Source organism: Phocoena phocoena, chromosome 16 (assembly GCF_963924675.1).
Source record: "Phocoena phocoena chromosome 16, mPhoPho1.1, whole genome shotgun sequence".
In the NCBI taxonomy this organism is placed as follows: domain Eukaryota; kingdom Metazoa; phylum Chordata; class Mammalia; order Artiodactyla; family Phocoenidae; genus Phocoena; species Phocoena phocoena.
This window is the reverse complement of record NC_089234.1, coordinates 9,887,512-9,903,756: the sequence shown is the minus strand read 5'-3', so window position 1 is coordinate 9,903,756 and position 16,245 is coordinate 9,887,512. Positions and strand designations below refer to the sequence as shown.

The 16,245-nt window shown below is 49.6% G+C and overlaps 1 protein-coding gene across 5 annotated transcripts in view; it reads right to left on the bottom strand.

Moving 5' to 3' along the window:
• Positions 1-14,439, bottom strand: part of FGFR2 (fibroblast growth factor receptor 2) — a 103,835-nt gene extending 89,396 nt beyond the window's left edge. For 2 of the 5 annotated variants that reach the window (XM_065894499.1, XM_065894500.1), the window contains exon 1: positions 10,236-10,401. In XM_065894499.1, coding sequence (XP_065750571.1) covers positions 10,236-10,401 — 166 coding nt within the window. Of the gene's footprint in view, positions 1-10,235; positions 10,528-14,357 lie in introns of those variants that run through there. The other 3 variants (XM_065894496.1, XM_065894501.1, XM_065894497.1) reach the window with 3 other exon arrangements.
• Between the last annotated feature and the right edge of the window lie 1,806 nt (positions 14,440-16,245).

The window sequence follows — 16,245 nt, the reverse complement described above, 5'->3', positions numbered from 1 at the left end:
GACTGTCAAGGAGCGAGGAGATGCCCCACTCAAGTGGCGGCTGAGGGCTGCCCGTGACCTCCTGACTCGCCATACCTTTAAGGGTAGGTACCTCTCACCGGACAGCAGGGAGGTCAGGAGGATTCCCAAAGTGGGCACAGAGCAACCTAGCTGGCACACCTGGCCGGGGCTGACTAGGGCCAACGCGGTGAACTTACCAACAAATCAAGGCGGCACCCACTGCCTTCAAGACCAGCCTCAGGAAGGCGCACGGTTGAAAGACCCAGAAAAACCCTTAACATGGCACGTAGGCTGCCTCCAGCCCCGCCTGGCCTGGCCTACTTCCGCAGCCCCATCTCTAGCACACTGGCCTCCTCGGGGCTCCCCGAATCCCTCTGAGACACACCATGCTTTTACTTCGGATTACCTTCACCTCAGACTGGAAGTTGCCCTTTCGTTTTTTGCAAGTATTTGACAAATGCCAGTCCCATTCCCCACGCCCCCATCCCCCCCAACTCAACAGGACTTGAGACTTCTCTGCTTGTCATTCTATCCCCACAGAGCCCGGCACACAGTAGGACACAGCAGGGCCTCAACATAATTGGGGGACAAACTCAAAGGAGCCACAGCAACGCTGCAATCTGAAAGGTGTGCCATGGTAATGACCTTGGCTCTGGAAGCTGCGGCCGCACCAGGGCTGAGAGGCTCAGAGGGAACCGCGCAGTGTCACCTTCCAGCCAAGCATCCTACAACCTCTCACCCACACGGAGCCCCCCTTCTGGATGCCTGCGTCTTCTGCGTCACCGAGCAGGTGGCCGGCGCGGAGTGCAACTGGCTGAACCAGGCTTGATTCACCTCCACGTCGGGCTGGAACCGCTCAGAGTTCACTTTCTTTTTTTTTTTTTAAACCACCAAACTGAACTTCGTTTGCTTTAAAAACAGGCTCTGCTCCCCGGCCTCTTTTTTTCCCTCGGGACACCCTTCCTGGCCAAGGCTACAGGAAGTATATAGGTGTTGCTGCTTCTGCCCTTTCGTTCTGGGAATTTTTTCCCCTTCCCCCCAGCCGCCTTTTATTTATTTATTTTTGCTTTCCTAGCTTCTGACATTAGAGGGCTCAGTATCTGTCCATGACGACAGGTTGCAGGAGCCCCAGGTATACCAGTGTGCAGAGATAGGCCCTGACCCAACCTCAAACCAGAAATGCTGAAGAAAAGCTTGACGCAATGTCAAACTGACAACCAAAACTGAACGCTGAGGAGGTCCCAGGGCAGACCGTCTGAAGCACCCGGGACGAGGAAAACGGGATGGCCTCGTGCTGGCCGGCCCTTCCTGCTGTGACTCCTGCCGCATGACGCTATCTGGGACTCCGCGCAGTCTCCCTCTGGTCTCCTGCACAGCAGAGAGGGTTAGCTTCTTACCAACGAGCGACGTACCACCAGAGGCCATTCCAGAAGAATCACGAAGTGGTCATTATTGGAATGCTTGTACTGTCTACGACTTTTCTTCAAATAGCTTTAGGGGAATAGATGTGGACAGATGAGAAGAAACTGCATCAAGCAGCACTGTCCTTACATGTTTAAGAGTCAAATGACAGATCTAAGAATGAGCAGCTCCCCACAGTACTCCACAGAAGAGTCACCTGCTCAGGAAAGAGGAGGCCACTGGGAAATCTTTGTTGCACCAATCAATGTACCCCAAAGCCTGGACACACACTCACTACCTATGGGGCCTTGGAGGAATCATTTCATCTCCAGGAGTCTCGGCCATAAAATGCGAATGTGGATAGCTGGGGTCAGCTGCATTACTAAGATGAGAGATGGTGGCGGGAGGAGGTATTGGAGGAAGGTGGTTCAGAAGGTACAAAATTCCAGTTAGAAGGGAAATAAGTACCAGGGGTATAATGTACAGCGTGATGACTAGAGTTAACACTGCTCTGTGGTTGGTATATGTGAATGTCATTAAGAGAGTTTATCCCAAAATATTTTTTTCTTTCTCTTTTTTGTGTCTGTATGAGATGATGGATGCTAGCTAAACTTATCGTGGTAATCATTTCACAATATATGTAACTCAAATGGTTATGCCATACATCTTAAACAGTGCTGCCTATTATATCTCAATAAAACTGGGGAAAGAGATTAGAGATAACATGTCAAGGCACCTATAGCACAATGTCCAACACACAGCAGGCACTTAATAGATGGTAAGAAGAATTACTGTTACCACCAGCTGCAACCTCAGCCTCTCAGGGATACGACCCCATCCACACTGCCCACGCCCACTCACACCCCCAGCACCACGGGTACCATAACAATCTCCTTGAGCTCCCTTCCACGAAGACTGGAAGCCCAGCCACCTGTGCACCTAAGGAAGGCCCAGCAGGCTGCCCGGGGGAAGTCACCACAGGCCAACCTGGCAGAGCCTATCATAACATACTATGGAGCTCCCCTCACGGGCCAGGACAAAAGCAGAGCATGTGACACCCCCCTTCCCCGCCAACCAATCCCATAAACCTCTCTCCATCCTTCTCTTTTTTTTTTGGCTGTGCCGCGTGGCATGCAGGATCTTAGTTCCCTGACCAGGGATCGAACCCGTGCCCCCTGCAGTGGAAGTGCAGTGTCCTAACCATTGGACTCCAGGGAAGTCCCTCTCCATCCTTCTTCACAGGGCCTCTTGACAATCCTTTGTTTGGAAGCCCCAAGCGCAGAACTCCTTGCCAAAATACATTGCTCCTTATGAAGCACGTATCCTGCCGTTATTACATAGCCGCAACTGACTTTTTCGACAGGGAAAAAAAATGTCAACCCTGAACCATTTGGACTGCAAGCAGCAAGAGGACCCCATTTCTAAGGTCCAGACTTGTAAATGCCCAGGATAATACAAAGGGTTGGACAGGCTCCCTTTCTACTTTAATTAAAGTAAATGCCTCTCATCAGAAGATTTGTCATTGTATATCATAGGGTAAACATCCCAGAGATATTGGTTTGACATCCTATCTCAGGTTTTTACCTCTACAAGGAAGTGGGGTGGGGCAGGGAGGAAACTAGCACTTACTGAGCACCTACTATCTGCCAGGAACTACTGTACGGGCTTTACATACACTTGCGTTTGATCCTCATGGTCCCCCTTTCAAGACAGATGTTATCAGACCCACTTTTAGATAAAGAAAGAGAGGCTCAGAGAGGTTATCTAACTTATCCAAGGTCACAGCACCAGTAGATAATGGAAAGATTCAAATCTCCTTTGTTTAGCTCCCAAGGCCAAGTTCCTTCTGTGAGTTTCGGTCCCCAGAAAGCACGTTACATACCATTTTAAATGATTTTATTCATTTCTACGAAAAAAAAAAAGTCAGATGCAGAATTTAGGATAATAACATAGAGTATTCCTGGTCTTTTAAAGATCTGAGTGATTTTCTGTTTGAACCCTAGGATGTATAGTTAATTGTGCGCCTGCCTGGGTCAGCTAAAAAGGCAACAAGTTTTGGTCAAGATCCAGGAGGCTTAGTGGGATGGGAAGGAGGTGCTTTTTTGGGGCGGGGGTTAGGGGCGGCCACCACCTGCGCAGCCAGCTTTCGGGATCTTAGTTCCCCGACGAGGGACTGAACACGGGCCCTCGGCAGTGAAAGCGCAGAGTCCTAACCACTGGACCGCCATGGAATTCCCAAAGGAAGGAGGTGCCTTGAAGGCAGCCACACTCCTTTGGGGCAAACTCACTGTCTACTCACAATCTGAAGTGTAAGGGTTTTCAAAGAGTTTAAACCCTAAACTCACCACTGCAAAGATCTTTCTATACATTTTATAGCACCTCCCCACCTCCTACCTCCCCTGCCCCCTGCAACACACAAAGTTGGACTTTTCGATGTCCTGATATCCTTAAAACATTACAGCTGGTTATGTATGGCAAAACTTAACAGTAAACTGGCCTTTAAAAAGAGGTCACACATAGTAACTCAGAAGAAGTTCTAGCGTTAGAAAATAATCATGACAATATATACAGAGTTTACCGTATTAATGTCAGAGCTCAGAACTGGGTTCTTTCTTTCAAGTAAAGTGCTGTATATAAATCATAAAATATATATGTCCCTTGACCTCAATTCTGAATCTGTCAGTCTTTTCCTTATAAGCTATTGTTTTGACCTCCCCATAAAACACGTTCACCATGACCCGACATTCTATATATGTGCATTCCATTCAGACACAACTCGGAATTTACCATGCTTTAGCTGGACAGGGGTTAGAGCAAAGAGTAGGCCACACCTTAGCTCCCTGACTCAGTACAGTCAAAAAGAAGTTGAAATTTTTAATATTCACATGAAATGGCAAAAGTCCAGAATGGGACGTAACTACTTATGGGATTCCAAAGTGGAATAAATGACAACAGCTCACAGCCAACATCTTAAAACTCCATCATGGTACAAGTTTCCTAAAACCAAAATTACTGAAACTCTAAAGCATGCCTATTCTACTTGATTTGCACTCTTCATGGACAACAGTGGTCTAGCCTGATAATTTAAAATATCCTTTTGCATGATTATATAAACGGTAAAAGCTTGACGTTACACAAACAGAGGCCAGTGAAAGCCTGCAACCACCATCTACCACTGATGTGGCTACCATTTTGGGTTTCCTGTCATGCCCAAAACCGGGGTAGTAACGATCAGAGCACGGGGGAAAAACAACTTGGGAAAAGTGTGACCTTTGTTAATTTCAAAAGGAAACATCTCCAAGACATGGGGGCCCAACATAGTGAAAAGGCCAGCAGCAGCTTGTTCAACCAGACTTCTTTACAGAACTCGGCCTCAGCTCCCTTCCCCACCTCCTCCCATTCCCTGATCCAGGAAAGCCAGAGCTGAACCTGGCTGGGTCACTCCAGGTCTATCTGGGTAAGCAGGAGGAAGTGGCCAGTTTGTGCAGACTCTCGGGCTGCCAGAAAGCCTTAAGGCTTCCCATGAAGATAAACACTGTCCGCAAAATGGAACACGAGTTGTGCATAGCTTTAAAAACTCAAGTTCAAGAGCCTCTAAGGAGTCAAAGCTGAATTCTTCGGGGTTTGTTCACCTTGGATATAATGATCAGAAACCCACCTCTTTGGCTTGAGGCCAAACGTTCAGCCCTTACATTAGGTTCACGATTCAGCCACATATGGCCTTCAGCACTGTCACCATCAGTTAAAAGAAATTACTGCTAAGATGGCAAGGCAGAGAGAAGGACGTGGGGTGAGGGTGTGGCATCAGGCATTGCAATGCCAGGGAAGCCGGAAAAGCAGAGCCACCTCTAAATCCCACTTGGATGCAGCAAAAGCATAAGAAGGATGCAGAACCTAAGGCTAAAGTCATCCCTCCAGGAAAACAAAATAATAATAAAGACCATGGGCCTTTTTGCACAGCCTCATAAAACCCACTGGATCAGAATCATTTGTGGGACAGCCTGAAAAACTTCCGAACAATCACTTCTGAATTGCCTACCAAGGCAAGCACCCTGCTAAGAGTCAAACCGACACAGCGGAAAGTAGCACACTAGCTGTATTTCCTACCGAGCCTAAGATGCCGGCACCCAAAAATCAATTTCCCACATTTTCCTTTAAAGACTAAAATTAGACAGCATTTTTAATGGAAACGTAAAATTAAGCCAGACTCTGATGAAAGAGGGGGGCAGCCTTTTAACAACTACCCTGGATAAGTAAATACCCAAACAAGAGACTACAAATGGGAGGGCTCCTGGACACATTTTATTGGGAATACAAACATTAAACAAAACTCTTCCTGTGTAAACACTACCCCAGTGATTTCATAACCATGTAATTATTCATTAAGTCTGATATTGGAAACATCTCATATTGGGTTGCTCTAGTTATTTGAATTCTCACCCTCAGCTGAGTGGGAAACACTTGAGAGCAACAAGTCTTCAGTTATGGCCTAGCAAGGACTAGTCACCTAGTAGGTACTCAGTGTTTTAACTGGTTAAAATAAAAAGGCAAAATACAAACACACAAACACACACACACACACACACACACACACACACACACACACACACACTTGGAATTTGGATGAGAGCGAGCCAGTATAGAAAGTATACAAATACCAATTCTCTGGGCTTGCCAAATTTTTGCTCTAGAAGTAATATTAAACACAGCTCTTTGTCTATGAATTGTGAAATACTTTATATACTAAAAAAGAATGTGTACTTCATTGTGTATTGAACTGCATAAGCCTACGTTTGGTTTAATTTACCAAGAATAAGTCCTTGTTCCTAAGCTATCACGTTACAGTCAACTCTTAAATATTAACACTCATACTGAGGAACAAAGATGCAGATAATAAAAAACAGAAGATTATTTTAAATCATTCATTCTTGGTATGCGGATATATTCTTTTTTTCTTTTCTTTTAACTTGCAATTAAATGCGTATGGCTGATATCATGGCATTTACAATACTTCTAACAAAGGACTTAAACCATACTGGAAAAATCTGAGGTAAGGAGGTCTCCGTGTGGACCCCATGCTCAATCTCTCTGCTACTGAACTTTGGACCAGCTCACATCAGTCAGGATCACCTTGCCCAAAAATTGATTACAAAAAAAAAAAAAAAAAGGCATACTACTTTCTTCCCAGGTTGTTGCTTTTCAGAATGACACTTTGTGGAGGGTGGAAAAGTAATAAAGGGTTTTGGGTTGGAAAAGCCCTTTTATTTTAGCTCCTACTGGGCTGATGTAAACAAAGATGTGGTTAATGTCAACAATGACTTAATTAACCAGAGTAGGTGACAATGTCAGGAAGAACTTGAAAGTAAGAGTCGCCTCCACCCCAAGGTAATCAAGCTTGACTATACTTTAAATAATTACAATCTTAATCAACAGAACAGTACTTGGCATTGAGGACTGGCCCCTTTGAGTCAACTGAGTTTAAACCCTTCGCAGCTGGTCACCTACAAAAATGAATGACCAGTTGAAAATATTCATTTTTAGTCTGGAATACTAACAACTAAAATCTTTTAGAGATTATTTTCTTCTTAAGTCAGTTGAGTAGACCCAAACCTACTGCTACCACTTCAGAATGTGTCCAGAGACAAATGATATATGACAGATGATGGGATATATGATATGATGGTACATGGCAGATGAGATGATGTGATACATGATATGATGGATGGGATAGGGTGATGATAGACGACATGATACTGTACAAAGCTGGGACAATTGGAAAAGGACCCTCTAGCATTAGGGCTCCTTCCTGGAACTTAGTTACCTCTTTCTCCACACAAATTTTCCTCTGGTCCAGCCCGATACACATTATCTAAACTGAGCTTCCCAATTAGCAAAACAAAAATAAGATAAGGCCCTGTGCACTAGAAGGTCATGGTTGAACTTATTTTAACCAAAGCTACAGTTAAACTCACCATGGAGGACAGACAGGGACTGATGGACACACATGGATGGGGGACACTCTGTCTGTCTCTCTCCAATTCGCTGGTACCACAGCCTAAACTGGAGCTGCCCCACTTAGTCTACTTCCAGTTGCTAAAAATCTGCTCTTCCTCATCTATAATTAGATTACCTTCCTAACAACCTCTGACACCAAAGCAAAACTCCGGCATTGGAAGAACTCATCTTAGGACTCAAATCAGTTAAAAGGGGAAGTACAGACCCTACAGAAAGCAAACACAGCTGCCTGGAAACATGAAGGGCCTCCTCCATTAGAGAGCAACTTTCTACTCAACTGCCTCCAAAAGCCTAGATGTTTCCTGACACTGTGGCAACTGACCCAGCCAGCCCATGGGACCAGGAAGATGCACGTGCCCAGCTCACTGGGAACAATGATGACAACACATCCCAGGTGCCAGGCCCTGTGCTAACCGCACTTCACGTCCAGGCCCACCTAAATCTCCCAGCAAGCTTTTGAGGCAGGTCATCAGAAGGCTTCTGAGGATATAAATATTCATTTAGCACGAATGAAGAGACCCGGAAGACTGTCTTATCCAACCCTCAGACGACAGAAAGGGAAGGAAACTGAGGTCCAGGGGTTTGTGTGCTTTTCCAAAGTCACCTCTTTGCAGGGTTTTGCGGGGTCCACTAAATCTCTTTTTTTTTTTAACCTCTCACAACTCTGGACACAAACCTCATAGAAGCTATGAACCCCGAAATATGCACAGAAGGACACCTGCAAAATATGACCTACCATTTCAGGGGATTCAGGCACCTCCCCTCAACCCGCAAGCGCATCCAGAGATGCCACGTTGGGAAGACCTGCTTCCAACAATACTCACATTGTTGGATGCACATTTTTAACAAAGAACCACCGTGCGGACTCCATCCCTGTCCACTGCTTTTCCCCCTCTCTGCCTCACCTCTTTCTTCCAGTATGTGCACACATATTTTAAACTCTCTTCAATAATTAAATATGATAAAAAGAAGTCCTCCAGGACCACTTTACACTTTATGTTGAAATAAACTCCCAATAATGCTGCCCTGGAAGTCTAAATGAAAAATGACATTTTCCTCCTAACCTGGGCCATTCCTGGGAAATCCCAGCTCAGCTGCCTCAGTGTGGGCTGAGCCACGCACTCGGGGGAAAACTGGCAATTAGAGAAACATCCATTTTAATTATTAGCAAAATTAAAGAAGTACAGGCGTGACTTTCAGAAACCAGGACCCTTTTCCCTCAAGTTAAACCCTTTAAAAATGCATCACCTGGGCTTCCCTGGTGGCGCAGTGGTTGAGAGTCCGTCCGCCTGCCGATGCAGGGGACGCGGGTTCGTGCCCCGGTCCGGGAAGATCCCACATGCCGCGGAGCGGCTGGGCCCGTGAGCCATGGCCGCTGAGCCTGCGCGTCCGGAGCCTGTGCTCCGCAACGGGAGAGGCCACAGCAGTGAGAGGCCCGCGTACAGCAAAAAAAAAAAAAAAAAAAAAAAAAATCACCACTGCACATTACAGCCATGCTTATGTCACAAGGAGGCAGTCACAGACACAAGCTCCTACCAGATTTCCTTCCCGGAGATCTGGAAACCTCGGCGATGTCACCGCACCTGTTCATTATAAAGCCTCCGTACCTCTGTGTAAGAAAAAGGGCACGAGCCTCATCTCACGACTGCTGGACTGCTTCCGGTAAGAAGTCCCTCCGTCTTAGAAAAAGATACGCCTTTATGCTTCCTGACTCAGGGTCTCAGCGGGAGCCCCCCTCGGATGGGGACACAGCCCTCCCTCCCGCATGGTCCTAGACGGGCTTGCGGTCCTCTTCTGTGCTGGGTGCCTTTCCAGAACAGCTGAGCTGACCCCAGCCCACTCAGGCCCCCGAGCTCAGCAGGCACCAGGTGGGCTCTCAGCAAACAGGTTCATTAAGTGGCGATGAGTGCTAGGATCTGCCGTTTTATTCTCAGATTACCACTTGAAAAATAGCTCAGCTACCGATATTCCCTACTGATGACAGATTTCAGTGCTGCACCGAGTCAAGGCTTGGCTACCGACGTCTCAGAAGGACCTGCGGAAGAGTTTCCAAATCTGCCCGGCGGGATAATTCAGCCCTGTTCGGTGCTCACAACTGGCCTCACGCCTTTCTGTACCTCCCAAAATGCATAATGTGTTGCCTTCATGCAATGTCCAAAGCTGAGACACCAACGCACACCCTGTTAGATCTGGAAGTTCTCAGAGATTCAGGAAAGGCCCAGGTACACTTCAAATTGACTTAAAATAGAATCTGCCGCTTTGTGACGTACTGCTTAAGTATTATGAATTACAATGGCTCAAAAGCATGTAATGTGTCAAGCATCTCTGTGCTGAACTTCAGAGGCTGCTGCTTCCCCTTAGACAATGAAAATAAAATGTCAGCATTTCAGATGTTGGCAATTTCCCTTAGTGACTCCTTTTGTCAGAAAGCAGCAATTCTTTACGCTGTGAGGAAAACTTTCTCCGGTAAGCGTGCTCCTGCAGAAAGCCCTAGATGGCCTTCAGCTACAAGCTCCCCCTCCACGGCTCTCCTGGACACTGGATAAACTGCCCGCTGCCTCCCTCACCCAGGTCAGAGACACGCACATGCCAAAAAACCACCAAACGACACCGCGCTGCCTGCAGTGTCCCAGCTGGGAACCTGCTCTCGTAATCTCTGGCTTGCGGGGAGCAGACAGCCCACTCTCCCTTGCTCTTGGAAGACCCATTTACAACGCGAGGGGCACCTGATTCTCAAACAGGCCTCCACCTAAGTGCCACTTCCCCGGACAAATCCCAAAACAAACTCGGTACCCTGAAAGTGAAATTAAACAACTTACCTTCCGGCTCCACCGTGGTATCCTCAACTAAGTTGAAGGAGGGCCGGGCCAGGGACAAGGTTGCCATGGTGACCACAACCAGGCCGACGAAGCGCCCCCAGCTGACCATGGTTACGGTGCCAATCCCCCGTCCTCTTCCATATCTCCATGTGGACGTTAATCCCATCTGCACACTTCCTCTATGAGCATGGACTGCCTGCAGCAATGCCTTCAGCCGGCGGTGGGCTCGGGAACCGAGGTGCTGTGACAGCCTCTGCTGGCCCTGCAGCCACTTCTGCTGCTGCTGTAGCCTCTAGAGGAGAGAGTCGGCGAGTCAGTGAAATCTTCCCCAACTCCAAGTCATTTCAACCCAGTTCTTTTTCATTATCTGCAAATGCCTTCCATCCGCACGTGAGTCCCAGGGGTTTCCACCAGACCCGTCCACAAAAGGTGTTAGGCTGATCGTTCAGAAAGCCTACTTTTAAGAAACAGAGATAAAAAAAAGAGGAGCTACAGGACACAGATACGTGCGGCCACTTCTGTTAGGCAAAGTGTACTCTCTTCTCCTACCCACTGTCACCTCTACCGCCCTCAAGAAGCAGAAGCAACGTGACCTTAGTTTCAAGGGCAACTACAAAAGCAAGTTAATGATGCTCGGGCTGGCATACCCAGCCTCTCGTTAACTTCTCTCGGGCCAGCTGCACTTCAGAGGCATCTGCTTCTGGGGGCTGGAGCCCTCAGGGAGAAGGGAGACAAGCAAAGTAAAAAGAACCCCAGGAAGGTGACCGAAAATTCCCACCAGTTTACACTTGTCGAGATTCATTTTCAAATGCAGAAATGTATTTCAATCTTTTGCCAAGCAACCACTTACAAAGAATGAACAGAACTGCAATACATTCAAAGCAGCTGATCCAAAAAGAGATTCGAAGGCTGAATCCCGTTCCACTATGACTAACGGCAACCCAGGCCTAGTGAATGTCTTCAGACAGAGAGGGTTAAGAAGTGGAGCAAATGCAAATTCTGATGAATATCACAGGCATTTATTAATGATGCTGCTTCTGATGATATGTAAATTATTATCAAGGTATGTGATTGGGCCAATAACTTTCAGTATGCTAACCTACTGGCTAAAATTTCAGAGCAGAAATTACAAGGGGGTGCCCAACCTGCTATTCTGTTCACTCATTTGATCCAAAGGCAAAGAAAATTTTCCACACTTAAGATATTCCAAATAACTTTAAATTTGTTCGGTATCAATTAGTAAGTATAGAACCGAAATGCACAGACTTTAGAGAATTTGATCGACACAGTCAGATTCTGTGAACTATATATGAATGAACCACATTTTATAGGATTGAGGGTAGGGGTGAGAACTTTCTAAACCCCACGCTCTCTGCATGACTTGATATTTCAAATTATGACTACGATTTCAATACTGCTGGAGCCTCCCCAAAGCTACAGCAGAAAAAACGTCTAGCTTTAACTAAGGATTTAAGTGGGTAAGGGAAAAGAGGATGCTGCCCCACTTCCAGAGGAGGAATAAAGAAAATCTCTGCTTCAAAGAAAGCACATGTGAAATGGTGTGATTCATAGCACAAGCAAGAAAAGCATGTGTGCCCACCCTGTTTTCAGTCTGCTTGAAGGATTTTTTGGCCAACTTTTCTTTCCTCTTCAAGTTAAGAGCCTCAAAAGATAATTCCATATCTATTTCTACATACACGTGGGAGGGAAACACACAAACATTCTCATTGACTTACTAAGCATTTCCAGAATGCATGGGAATTTTCTGCCTCACAGGAACAATCTTGAATCCTGGCAGGAGGGTGGGCCCCAGGCTGCTTCCCCAGCCGCCTCGCCCACCTGTCCCAGCCTAGAGGAGCTTCCTTTGCTCTAGGCAGGGAAAGGTGGACAGTAAGTGACCTCAGCTAAATCCCAAACCATTCATTCATCCCATCAGCTTGCACCAGAAACTGACTTTTAGCCATTTCCAGGTCCAGGCCCCGCGGCCACCCCCTTCCCAAATCTCTGGAAGGTGGAGGCCTAGGGCGGCAGGTCTGCACAACTCCTCACCGGAGTGGACAAAAGTATGGAGGGACCTCCTAGGCAGGATAATGAGGTCCCCAGGCTCGGTGTTGGGAACACAGGCCCAGCATGCCGCTGGCGGCCACAATCCCAGCTTCCTGCCTTCAATACCATAATCCCTCCTGGAGTCTGAGCCTCAGTGAAAGCCCCAGCGTGTTTATTTTTCCCCTTGAAAGGGAACTCTCTTCTCCGCCTGGGCGCGGGAAGAGGTGTCACCCTCCCAGTGATGGATGGCTCTTCATGGCCACCCGTCCCCCTGGTCCATTTTCACCTCTGCACAAGCCCGCCCCCAAAGACAGGCAAAGTGACAAGCGAATGGGCTTGGCTGGGGAGTGGTCCCTATGCAGGTCGATGCTGGGCTCCTCGGTTTACCAGAACATTCCCAACCCCCCCACCACCACGCTCCAAGAAGACAGCCCATGCAGCGCCCGCCTTACCTGAGTTTCTACCCCTAAGAGGTTGTCTGCCTGCCTGCCCGCCCATGACGAGCACTTGGGTGTTTTGTTCCCAGTATATTTCACATCAGTCAAGAGAGCCAGGCAAGGTGCGGGGGTGCCCAGGTCCCCCAGGGGGCAGACCCACCTCCTGGCTCAGAGCCTCCCTAGCTCCCCTTCTCCCCACAGCTAACAGGGCAGGGGCCTCTCAAGGAGTCAAATGCGGTGGGTGTGGGGATTCCTCAACATACTGAAATCCTCAAAAAATGCAAAATACAGGCTGACCTGGGACCACCTTCTCTTCCCCGTTAACGCTGGCAAGCCAATGAGGACTTGCCGCCGCTCCGGGAGAACTGAACACCACCAACCCGGCTTCATTGTAGCACTTCTTTCATTTGTTTGCTTGGAATATCTGATTTTCTCCCCCTTCTCTGGGCGCTAAAGAGCTCAGAGAAATCTGCATTTTAATTGACATTCCACGGGGAGAGAGAGAGAGAGAGACAGAGAGAGACAGAGAGAGACAGAGAGAGGGAGAGAGAGAGGCTCCCGATTTCTTTTCTATTCAAACTAAACAGTCTTTTCAGATGAAAATGAGTCGAGGCCAGTGGAAGATTTACAGGGATTTGGGACCAAGGGGACAATGGGGTTTTAAATGTTGATGGCGTTTCACACCAAACACATAATGGGTGAAAGCAGGTTTGCCTTTAAGGGTAGGTTTTATTGAATTGGGCGAGAGGAAGGAAGGTCGCGAGAAGAGTCTGCAAGGGAGCGGACGGCGAGGGGAGCGGCGGAGACTCATCGCCCCCGGGCCGGACCGCTGCGCCTGGCCCTCCGGCCGCGAGGGTCGGAGCCAGCTCCTGGCCCGGCCCCCAGCTGATTCCCCGGCGCGGTCCGGCAGCCTAAAGAATGAGCGCGCAAGTTAGAACTCGCCTGCGCTTTCGACATCTCCGAGCTGCTGCCGGCGGAGCAGGCAGCGAACTAGAAAAAGTCGGTCCAGTTCGCCCCCTAGCCCCAGGCGCGCCGGGCTCCCTCCAGCGCCGACGGCGGCTGCCGGCCAGGGACGCCCGGCACTGCAATCGGGGAACCGGAGCAGCCCCCTCCCCAAATGTGCCACCCCCGAGCATCTCCTACCCTACAGAGGTGTCGCCGGCCCCACCCCAGCGGCTCCCTCCCGGGGAAGGGCACCCCCGTCGGGGCCTGGATGGGACGGGACGGGTGCTCCCCGGGCCCCGTAACGAGGCACCCCGAAGATGCCCCTCCGAGCTCCGGACCTGCGCGGCTGTGCCACCATCGAGGCAGCCCCGCCGCTCGCCCGCCAGCTCTGGGGTCGGAGGATCTCGCCGGCCGGAGTTTGACAGGGGGGCGGGTGTGAGCGCCAGAGGCAGATGTCAGCATCTGGATGGGGGTGGTTGAGGCAGAACTTCCCTAACGCCAGCCGTCAGCATGCACCCAGCTCCCCCATCACCTATGCAGCCAAAGAGGAAGAACAGGGAGCAGCCTCCACAGTGCCAGCCCTCCGCTCGCGGGACCGTGCACCCGGCGTCCCGGGCTTTCACGGCGCCCACTCTCCCGTGGGCCCACTCTCCAGTCCCGCGAGGCTCCCCGAGGGGCCCACCACGGAGGTTACCTTGAATGGCAACGATCCCCGGCGACCGGCTCTGTCCCCGCGCCCGGCGTGGGTCGGGACGGAGCAAACGACGAGCTCCCCCCAAAAAGTGGTCCTTGGGCCCTCGCCGGCGCCAAGGCTCCGAGGCTTCACGCGCACCCCAGGTTGCGGAGGCGCGCGGGCATGACGCCCGCAGGCTGCGCTTGGATTTGGGGAGCGAGAGGAAGAAAGGACTCAGGCTTGGCGTTTCCTCCAGCAAACTTTGCTCGCAACTAGCGAACGCTCGGAGCGCGCAGGAAAGCCGCGGCCTCGGGGCGCCCGGGGCTCGCGGCCGGGCCCAGCCAGCATGGAAAGGAGTCGCCGCGCGGGGCCAGCTACGCCGCGCGCAGACCCCGCGGCGCCCGAGCTTTGTGGCGGCCGCGCTCGCTCGCTCGCCCGCCCGCCCGCTCCGCACCCGCCGCCCGCCCGCTCAGCTCTCCGCGGCGCTCTCCACTGCCGCCGCCGCCGCCCGCGCCGCCGCCGCCGCCGCCGCCGCCGCCGCCGCCCCCTCCCGGCGGGTCACGCCCCCGCTGAAACCCGAGCCGTTTCCTGGACGGCGGCGCCCGCTCTGCCAATCAGCGCCGCGCGCCCCGACCGCCCCTGCTCCGCGCGGCTCCCGACGCCTGCGTGCGGCCCCAAGACCCCGGCCGGGAAGGCGAGGGGCCCGGCCAGCACCGGGACGGAGAGAGGCATCAGCATCCTCGGTGAATCAGGCCGGGTCCCGCGCCCCCGCCCCCGCCCCCTTTCTTCGGGAGTTGGCCTGACCGACGGTTTGCCGGGCGGTTGCGTTACGTTGTCTTATTTTAAGTCAAAACAAATGACAGAATGCCTGCTCTACCCCCGAAAGAGACTTTAAAATGCGTCTGCGTGGTATTGGGGGGAGAAATGTAATGCAACTGAAACTTTGAGAGGAGAGGAAGCAACTTGGGAATGGTTGCTGGACGCTACACTGCTCTGTCCTTCAAAACGAGAGCAATGAGAAAAGAATATTTATGGAGGCCCTGCTATGGGTGGGACACACGGAATAGAGTCTTCTTTTTAATTGACACAGCCACCCTGCAGAGTAATAGTCCCAGTTCCTGGTAAGGAAACTGAGGATGAGAGAGGTTATTTGTCCAAGGTTAAACAACTGGTTACTGGCAGCAGCTGAGCCTGGCTCTGAATCTGGATCTCTTAGAAAAAGTTCAAAACTGGAGGGAAAAAAGTGTTGTTTGGTAATATATATTTGGATCAATAAATTCGGAAGATTCTAAAGACTCAACTCCGCTGTAAATAGCTGTACGACCTTGAGCAAATCAATTCCTCTCTCTGAATCTTAAGATTCTTCAACCAAATGCCAAGCTGTAACTGGTTAAAGTGCATATTTTCCATTTTCCTTTTCCACTAGGCTGTATCTACCGGATAATTTATTCTTTAATATACTTTCTCTTCTTCACTCATCCAGCTCCTAAGCAGTGGTGCCTTAAGTCCAAGACAATATAGATAAAAACCTTAATTATTTTTCCTTAGAAAAAGGTCATTAAACCCAGAAGTGCTTTCGAGTCCTGAAGATGGATGAAGCAGCAGTACCAAAGTGACCTGGGAAATCGACTTTTCCTGAATTTAGAAATGCAGTTGCTCATGGGTCATTGACACTGCACACTTCATAACATTTACGGAAATATTTTTTCAAGGTGCCACATCATTAGAAAATCATTTTTCTTCACAATACATCTCAGAGAACTTTTATGTAAAATTCCCTAAAAGCCAGGAGTAACAGATCCATTGAAATGCTTCAGGCAAATGGCTATGAAATTCTATTTTGGAAATGTGACAGCGAAAGTAATAGTCTGACTCTCAAGTAAAACAATTAGTTCATGTATATGATTGG